Raw genomic sequence first — 9770 nt, 5'->3', positions numbered from 1 at the left:
ATTTTCTCAAACAACAACAAAATGAACAATAGACTTTGAAACGGTTGTCAAAGCCTCTTGAACAACGGGTCAGCAAACCATCAACAGTTGAACCAGAAACCTCTGATGGAGATCTCCAGGGAGATGGAAGATTCCTCAGGAATACACAAAACCCAACATCAAGAGACTCCAGTCGGTAACACAACAAAAAAATAGACATATTTAGAGATATACTTCAGTTCATTTTACCCTTTAAGTCATGAGAAATGTTTTAAAACATAATTAAAAAATAAAATATATCTAAAATGATAAAGGACAGCGTTTATAGATCAGAACTTTTGAGAAAATAAAATACCTTTTTTTTTTATTATCCGCTTCCAAGACTACAGGCTGGGCCTTTTGGTTTTTCTCTGTGTGTTTATATGTGTGAATTTCTGTGTATGTATGTGCATGTGTGTACCTGTGTATATGTATGTATATGTGTCAGTGTGTGCTTGGATGTCATTCGCTCGCCAAATAAAGAATGGAGGAAAAAAAAAAGAAGCAATAATCAAATCTGCAGATCTGACGGGTCAACTGAAAAAATAATATTAATAAAAAAAGATGTGAGGGAGGAGGTAAAGTCCAGGGTTTCTATTGGCCGGAACTGCTTGGGTCACCCTGAAGCAGTCTGACTATAGAGGGGTCGTTCCTCGCTCCCTCCACAAACTCCTCCAGGGACAGTTTACCTGGGGACAGAGAGAGAGACGCACAGAGAAATAAAGACAGAGAGAGAGAGCTTATTAAATCAGTAGACCCAGCTTTGACATTTTATCGAATAAGCTTGAACGACAAAGAACAAATCAAAAATATCATCCTGTAGAGGGTTGTGTCCTTCAGACGGTGAAGTGCTTGTGTCCGCTAAACACGCCATTAAAATGACAAAGTTTGAACACTTGCCCTGCAGTAAACTGGCATTTGGGGATAAGTTATTGGATGAAACAAACAGCACTATGGTGATGTCATTTAAGGCTTACTTATGGTTGGAAGTCGACGCAACGCAAGGGGGTTTACGGACCCATTACGTCCTTGCCGACCCTCCGAAAACTGGAAGAGACTGACGTGCGCCTCCCAAAAATTGTATCTTTGCGTGGAGGAACCACAGCAAGGGCTGTTGATTGGTCCGCTCACTAAAACCTGACGCAGAACCAAAACAGGTTCACCACTCCGTCGAAGAGTCTGCGTGGCCATTGTGTTGCGTCGACGTCTGACCGTAACTAAGCCTTAAGCCCCTCCGTTGGTTTGACCATTTTAAAGACTCACAGGTTTAGGTCTAGAATGCAGAGGTTTGTCCAAAGGGTGAAACCTACCGTCCCGGTTCGTGTCCATCTGCCTGAAGATCTTGTCTGTGCGTTTCTCCGGCGTGGACTCGTCCTCTGGCATCTTCATGACGGAGGACACCATCTTGTAGATCGCCTGGAGACACAGGGGGCGGGGACAAGATGGTGGACTTTGATTCAGAGAGGGTCCGCTGGCCTAGCCCTCTCTGGAAGGCTTGCTGAACATTTCCGCCGTGTCACGCTTTTAGAAGTTGATCATTTTTTTAGGAACTACAAACAAATAAATACACTTCTGATTTCCACATCTACAATATCAGCCTTTATAGCCTTTTCTTTTTCTTCTTCTGGCTCAATAAAAATGTAAAAAGAGCAAAAAAATATCCAAATTGTAGGGAAAACAAAAATTGGTAGAGATATGTGAAGAAAGAGAGTGACTTTGATGTACAGAAAGGGAGAGTGTTACTTAGATGTAATGGGTGTTAAGCCTGAAGATCCACTTAGGGAACGACCTGGCTGACCACTCTCTCTCTCTCTCTCTCTGTCTTCGGTTAAACCTTCCCACCATCACACGCCCCTCTCCATAAATAAAGCTTTAAGTTAAGCTACTGTACGTTCACGGCCACAGTATGCAGCGCTTTGATTTTGTCTTCACAACAAGCTTGCTAGCGCTTCAGATTTTCAGTCAGTTATTTATGTATCAACCAACTTCTGGGTGTCCACTCCGAACATTGGTGAGACTTCACCAAAAGCTTCTCAGTAATGATGAACGGTATTCAATATATATATAAAGCACCTAGAGTTTCTTTGATGGCACCCTCCGTTTAAGTTACCCAGGGTTCACTGTGCTTGTTTACATTCAGAGGGATGATTTCGTCACGCTCTGGAGCCCTGAGATGTTGTTCTCCAGCTCCACCCCCCTATCTCCATCATCCTTAAACTTACCACGTCCTTTCGCTCCATCACCATCTCCACCTCCCTCAAGTTTCCGTAAAAAAATGATAATGTAGTTGGGAACATTTATTATGCAGGTTTTATTATTCAATGTGCTTAATAACTTCCTGTGCTACAGGGCTGGAAGTCTGCAAGTTCCTTACTTCGATAGCAGTCAGCCCCACAAGCAAACGTTAACCTGCACTGTGGGACGTGAACATAGGTTGCTTTTGATAACACAACAGTGTGCAGTTGTATCGCACAAGTGTAGTTTTGGACACCAACTTCCTACCAAAGAGTGCTCGCCTAATTCAGTTATCAAACAGGGAAACAACTTCAAAAACAAACCTCTCCAAAACACACCCACTAATCCCTGAACTCTCTCTCTCTCTCTCTCTCTCTCTCTCTCTCTCTCTCTCTCTCTCTCTCTCTCTCTCTCTCTCTCTCTCTCTCTCTCTCTCTCTCTCTCTCTCTCTCTCTCTCTCTGTAGGTAAGGGGGGACTCGGGGGGGCTCTGGTGGGGACTCGGGGGGGGGGGGGGGGGGGGGGGGGCAACTCACTGTGACGATCTCCAGCATCTCGGCCTTGCTGATGTATCCGTTGCCGTCCAGGTCGTACATGCTGAAGGCCCACTTCAGCTTCTGGTCCAGCTTGCCGCGCGACGTGACGCTCAGCGCGATGATGAACTCCCGGAAGTCGATGGTGCCGTCGTTGTTGGCGTCGAACGTGCGGAACACGTGCTCGGCGAACTTGGAGGCGTCGCCGTACGGGAAGAAGTTGCCGTAGATCTTCTTGAACTCCTCCATGGAGAGGGCGCCGCTGGGGCAGTCCCGCAGGAAGCCCTTGTACCACTCCTGGATCTCCGTCTCCTTGAAGTCCGTGTTCTCCACCAGGTCCTGCATGATCTCCGGGCGGAGCTTGCTGTTCTGTTTGCCCATGGCGCCTCCGGGGGTCGCTGCTACTTCTGCCGCGGAGGACGGTGCGTCTGCTGCTGGTCTGAAGGGGGAGACGGAGAGAGACGCAGAGTGAGTGATCAGAGGCGGGGGGGGGGTAAGGTTAAGTAAGAGGGAGGGGACAAAAGAAACAAAGATAAAGAGAGGAGATTAAGAAAGGTGTGTGTGTGTGTGTGTGTGTGTGTGTCGGTGGCTGTGTTCGTATTTTGCAGATGCAATCCCACTTCCTGGCGAACCTCTGCTTTGATGTGCGTACACTCACATCTGCTGGTAGTGGCTGACTTAGTTTACGTTTTAAATGTCATACATTAAATGACAACAGTGATCGTATGCATATACATACTGCAAAATTATACTGTATCATCATTAAGCTATAGCATTGTTTAGAAGGGTGCAATATTATCAGGTAATTATTATAATGATCATCTACACTACACATATTTACAGATGTCATATAATGTGAACATTTATGATGACCTAGAAACTGCAAACTAAAAACGAAATACTCAAACCTATGCAACAAAGTAGGGCTGCTCGATTATGGAAATCATAATCACGATTATTTTGGTCAATCACTATTATTCAAATGATTATTTTTGAGTTTGAAAACATGATGTATTTATTCAGCACGTCTCTCCCAAAAAACACTTTGTAACTGAGAACTTAGAAATTTCTCCTTAAAAAAAATGCACAACATGGTCATATAGAAAATGTTCAAATCTAAAAAATAATGTACAAATATGTATCCAGCTGCTCTGAATACATATACATATCTGCACTTTCTATAAAATATTTAATGGTTCGAACCAAAGACTAATTAAAAAGTTGGTCACACGCACAAACACGCAATTAATTAACTCTAGGTAAACAAACCCATTCAAAAACACTGAATGGGTTTCTCTCTGTCACCCTGGTGTTGCCGTGGTGGCTGCTGGGAGATAGCAGCTGTTTACACGGCCAGCCACTCGGAAACAATGCATCTATCCTGTGGCTGGCAGCAGCAGCTCTGCAGGTGGTGTCGTATCGGAAAGCAGAGACCACAAGAACTACACGGTAGGCATGCCTCCGCTCGAGAAAGGGTTGGTTGGTTGGTTAGCTTGCGAGCGCACACACACACACGCACACACCACTATTTGAAGCCAAGATAAGTAGGAAGTGGGCAACTTGAAAAAACGTTACTGGATAAGTAGTAGGATATCAGTCGTGTGTAGGCTTTTATTTTGAAAAATAAATCAATGAAGAATAAACAAGGTGTAATAAAGTGAAATATTTTATGATCCAGTCATGTTTACAGCCCCTATCACGGCATTATAATCCTGGATTGAATTAGATTAGACTTTTATAATACTCAGGAGGAAACCAGTGCATGATTAATGACCATGTCTGAGTTTAAACAAAAGATCCATAACCTACACTATTTTTTGGTGTCACTTTTGATATACAGCACACCATGCTGACTCTCTAACCAGTGCATGATTAATGACCAAGTCTGAGTTTACACAAAAGATCCATAACCTAAACTATTTTTTGGTGTCACTTTTGATATACAGCACATCATGCTGACTCTCTTTGGGTTAAACCTCATGGTTTACTAAATAAATCCCCCTCCCTTAGGCTACTCTCTGAAGTGGGGAAACCAGCCGACACAATGGAGTCCAAAATAAACATGGCCGACCTCTACTCCCTTAATCTGGAATGGCTCACCTCAAAAGATGTCCACAGAGTGTTCCCATCCAATTAGTGTTTCTCTCCATCATAACCACGACAGTGTCATAAGGACGCACATGCACACACGCACCACAACTCAGATAGATAAAGCCTGAGTCACTCTGCTTATTCACCCATCTGAGCACCGATGTCTTCCTGAGTGAGCCAATTCATTCATTCATTCATTCATACATACACAGAGTCCCTTCATAAAGTCACGCTTTTGTTTTGTCCAGGGTTGTTGTTGTGCTGCACACAAAAAGGCCTGCCACGGTTTTAATAGCTTAATGGACCGCAGGAGTTTTCAGGCTAATTAAGGTGTGCGTTGCTATGGCAACAGTAGGTATCAGTTTCGTCCAGTTCACTGTAAGCTTCCAATCAAGAATATCAAAATAAAGTTGTTAATGAATGGCCACAAAGAGTTATGGTAATTTCATTTTCCTTTAACCGCTTTGTTTTTATATTTAACAGCTACTTAAAATAATATGAAACACTTCCAAACTTTCTCAGCTTAGTAGTCATACACCAAGGCAGCTGAAACATCTGCAAATAAACTGGAGTGGCATTAGGCCAAGGAGCTGTTGAAGAGCTCATCACCATGACCCTTAAACCAATGAGTACCAGAAATACGTGCTTTAATGAAATGTCTTGGGGCAAGGACTTCAGCGTAGATTCAGAGAGGCACGGTTGAGAGAATGCAACGGAAAGTGTTATCGTCTGACGTCTCCAAGTTGATCTCAGAGAGAGGGAGAGACAAGAACTGCAATAGCGCAATACGACCGGGTAGTAACCCTCCCACAAAGCACCGCGAGCCAGGATCTCGTGTGATGCCAGAGGTCTCCCACGGTCCTGAACATCTCCTTGAACTGCTAGCCCTAAAGAGGGGCTATTTCTAGGAGCTGTAGGATCTGGAGATCATGGACTACCATTAACCTTTAAGGCTCTTACCTGCGATGACGGCCGCTGTTATGTAACCACAGAACAGCCACGGCTGCAGGAGGTCAAACCACGTTGGCCAGCACCCAGATCCACTGAATTTCCCTGGTTACTAACACTCAAAGGTTTTCTGAGTGAGTGAGTGAGTGAGTGCTTGAGTGCCACATACAGAGGCCTAGGTCTTTCAGGCCAAAAGCTGGTGTCCAAGACAAAGCGCAAGTTTGTGCCACATTAGGAGCCTCCAAACCCAGATTGGATGAGCCACAGTTTGGACCTTATTAGCTTCCTCTACAACAAATGCTTGGATTGGCACGTGGAGCGCATTCCGCCTCAGGCTTCATTCATTGGATTCCTTTCATACGCTTTTTTTTTTCCCTACACAGCACAGCCTCTCTCGGCTATTTTACCCAATTGTTATTGAATTCTTCCCCATTTTTTTGTTTGCAATGATTTTTAAGTGTAATCTTTCTTAATGGTGTCTGTTGCACCTACAGTCTTAAGCAATGGGGTAACTTTATATAAGGGGGACCTTGGAAAAAGGGTCATTGGATCACTGACTTCCCAAGGTCCAGGGTTCAGACACAAATGTTTTAATCTCTCATCTGTGTGAGTGGAAGAAATATATTATGCCCAGAAAAAGGATTGTCTAGAAATTGGAGTACAGTCTGGAGGAATTTCAAAAACTTTGTTGGTTGATTGAATTAAATATGTTCGATCAAAGATATTGGAGCTATGGTTGGTCTTACTTTGGGCCACTGAAAAGTGCATCCCAATAATCATAAGAAATATGGTTTGACTCTTCACTTCGTCATACCACGTAATCAGAACAAAAACACATTCAGTCCCTGCACCATGACTTAAGTGCTCGTGACACAGAACAAATCAGAAAGCTTTTAAGGCAAATGGTTCAAATCACTGGGAATCTTTGCAACCTTGCAGAAAGAACAAATATCCCCCTTATTTTGTCGTTGCCAAGAAGAGGCCTTTGCATCGCCTCCTTCCCAGTCAACCGACATTTATTCCGAGGGACGCGCTCGCAACTACAATTCAACGAAAATAGAGCACATCGGAGGCACGCTTACGTAACGGGCAATTAGCCTCGCTTTATATCCTCCAGGTGAGGCTTAACCCCAGAGCCCCTTAAGTTAATCCAGCCGACAAGTACGGGAACAAGCGAGGGTCAGGGAGCACTCAGGGCAGGTAGGAAGGGACGGAGAGGAGCAGTGAACGATACCAGGCCTGCGCCGTGAACAGCCAGCTTCCCTTCGTGAATAACGCATCTATAATGTAACAGAATACACCTGTGATGAGGTGGGAAGTGGTCATTCATGGATCCCCAACCCCCCCTGCGGAGAACCAGACTAGGCCTTGGCGAGAATGGAATCGAGGACTTAATTTGATTGCTGGCATGGAAGAGTGGAACATTTCAGGAGACCGTGTTTGAAATCGAACAAACTGTACGAAGGAGGCGGCGGATTATAGGCCAGAGAAAGTGGAGCCGCCTTCTTAACATTGAAACTAAAATAAGATGTTGATTACATGTCACATATGGGATTCCTGTCATTCAGTTCTATCCATTGCAGTAGATAAAAAATGGGTGTTTGGTTCCTCATGTGTGTGTGTGTGTGTGTGTTACTGAACGGAGCGGGCCGTGCTAAAAACGCCCGGGTCCCTGGTTTACCTTCTTACACAAGGGAAGCAGTTTCTCTGCCGAGCGAACTGGCTCCTGCGGCATGAAATGAATCCTTTTAATAAAACGTGACACCAGCCCAGCAGGACAGGATGGTCCTGAAGACTTGTTTAGCAAGACGACAAACAGACACCTCGACTCCTCATAGAATCAACCTCTGTTGAAAAATGGATTACGTAATTCCACATCATCCATCAAAGTCAGTTCAAAGCCCACTAATGTCATATTCAACATACGTTTAGGTTGGTAGAGGTAGCCCCCTTTTTCTGTGCAACTGTGTTAATAGATCTATTGGAATCCATAGGTTAGGCAGAGAAAAATTCAGAATTATGTGTGTATTAAATGTGTCATTTGAAAATATGAATAAATTCCAAAACGACTTAACATTTTGCAATCTTTTACTTCCTCGTACAAAAATCCTCAGTGGAGGAACTTTACATATTCAAACACATCATGCATACATTTGCTAACAGCAACACCTCCATTCCTCCCAAGTTCCAGAAGTTGCACTAATTAAAAACCAGCCCAGAATGCCCTGGTCAAATGTACTACACATCCGATCGCATTACGTATTAATCACTTGGATCATCGATTACTTGCGATGGCATGGAGTCCTTTTTCTCTGCCTGGTGGCTCGTGTTACAGATCTCGGGGAACCATGTTCTCTATGATTCTCTGACTGAAACCCCAGCCCTCGTGTCATTCAGTAAGGTTACATTTGAGCCTCCCTGTGCACCAAAGCAACCTTTACCAACCCAGGCAAGCTGCCAAGGGGGAGCGACCCCTGGCCTTCCAGCATCTCGTCCCCTTCCCCTTCACATGGGTCCGCATACGGTTCGTTCTGTGAGATACGTCAGTGAGACATGCATAAATGTACCAAAAATAGCACTGGAGAAAATACTTGGAAATCAACACCCAGGCGTGTTTTCTGCCAAACACTATTTTTACTCCCAATGCATGTAGTATTTGGACCCAAAATGGACTGCCTGTGTTGAAAGCCAGGTTAGCAAGCCACTGCCGAGAAGAGTAGGAGAAGATTCCTTATCTCTGCACTATGATCATGATTTCATGATCTGAATAAGTGGAAATGTGAGCAATTCTAACCTTGAACTTTAAAAGATCACCACACAACATGTGTGGAGCGGAAGTTTAAAATTAACCAACGCACCATTGAAAACCTTCTGAACTCTCAAACCCTAAAGCAACTACAGAAATTCCCCCAAAAGTGTGTCACCATTCAATAATGTTCCAACTCTTGCAACTCGTGATTCCTCAAGCAGCAAACCTCAACAGCCGTTCTCGTGAGCCACCACCACTTCTACCAAGAGTCCCTTTTTGGGCACATGCCATCAAGCCTGTGACACGCTCTCAAACCAATTTCCTTTAAAACAGTCATTCTGTAAATAACCCCAGTTCCTGCGGTGTCCACCAGTTACCCCAGGAGGACCCAGGGGCCGACAAAAGAAGTTCCCGTCCGTAGTTCCCACCAACATGACAGATAGACACACACACGCATGCTCTTACTTACGATAATCCTTCATATTTTAAATACTTAAAAATGCATAGGATTAAATCCCTCTTTCCCACGGCAGGCCTATACAGTGACATTAACCATGAGCTTAAAAAGCATATAATACATAACCACATGCCTAATCCTGGCTTTATATTCTCATCTACCATCATTTTGTGACCATCACCTCCCCTCCCCCAAAAGGGAGGCACAGTATTTGCAATGTAAATATTGCCTCCGGATGGATAGATGGATGATGGCTGGTGAAGTGGATGTACTTTATGATTATGTAAATGGCTGTGGATGTCACCGGGTAGGACAGGGTCACCCTGCTGCAGCACCGACCGGCCCATCGGAGATGGGGAGACAGGGGGTCCGTGCTAAAGTACCACTGGGCGACAGTATGATCATAAAAACGACAACGCCATTAACAGAGGAATAAAGTGCTGAACACATCACACGCAGCAGGAAGACACATCACCAAACATGTGGCGAGACAACCTACAAAAGACAGGCAGACGCAAACAAAGTTGTATGATAAGGGCAAACAGTGATGGGGTGTGTTTGTGTGTTTGTTTGTGTTTACGGCCTGCTCAATTCTTTGACGTCCCAAAGCTTCCTGTAATAGAGCAGTCTTTCTGATTTACACACCACTTTGATTTTTAACCTCTTTATCATCCTTTCGTTTAACTTTTTTTGTCGATACATGACCATTTGTGTTCAACTTAAATCTCACGTTTAGTTTAA

General features: G+C 44.2%; 1 protein-coding gene across 1 annotated transcript in view; it reads right to left on the bottom strand.

The window, feature by feature from the left end:
- Positions 1 to 323: 323 nt before the first annotated feature.
- LOC307085207 (neurocalcin-delta B-like) overlaps positions 324 to 9770 on the bottom strand; it is a 10843-nt gene continuing 1396 nt past the window's right edge. The window contains exons 2-4 of the mRNA XM_079749901.1: positions 2788 to 3223; positions 1329 to 1434; positions 324 to 707 (exon numbers count right to left, since the gene is read on the bottom strand). Of these exons, the coding sequence (XP_079606027.1) occupies positions 613 to 707; positions 1329 to 1434; positions 2788 to 3165 (579 nt within the window). The 5' untranslated portion in view covers positions 3166 to 3223 and the 3' untranslated portion in view covers positions 324 to 612. The remainder of the gene's footprint in view (positions 708 to 1328; positions 1435 to 2787; positions 3224 to 9770) is intronic.

This window comes from Pollachius pollachius, assembly GCF_949987615.1.
Source record: "Pollachius pollachius genome assembly, chromosome: 13".
Lineage (NCBI taxonomy): Eukaryota > Metazoa > Chordata > Actinopteri > Gadiformes > Gadidae > Pollachius > Pollachius pollachius.
Note: the sequence above shows the minus strand (reverse complement) of the source record. Positions and strands in the feature narration are given on the sequence as shown.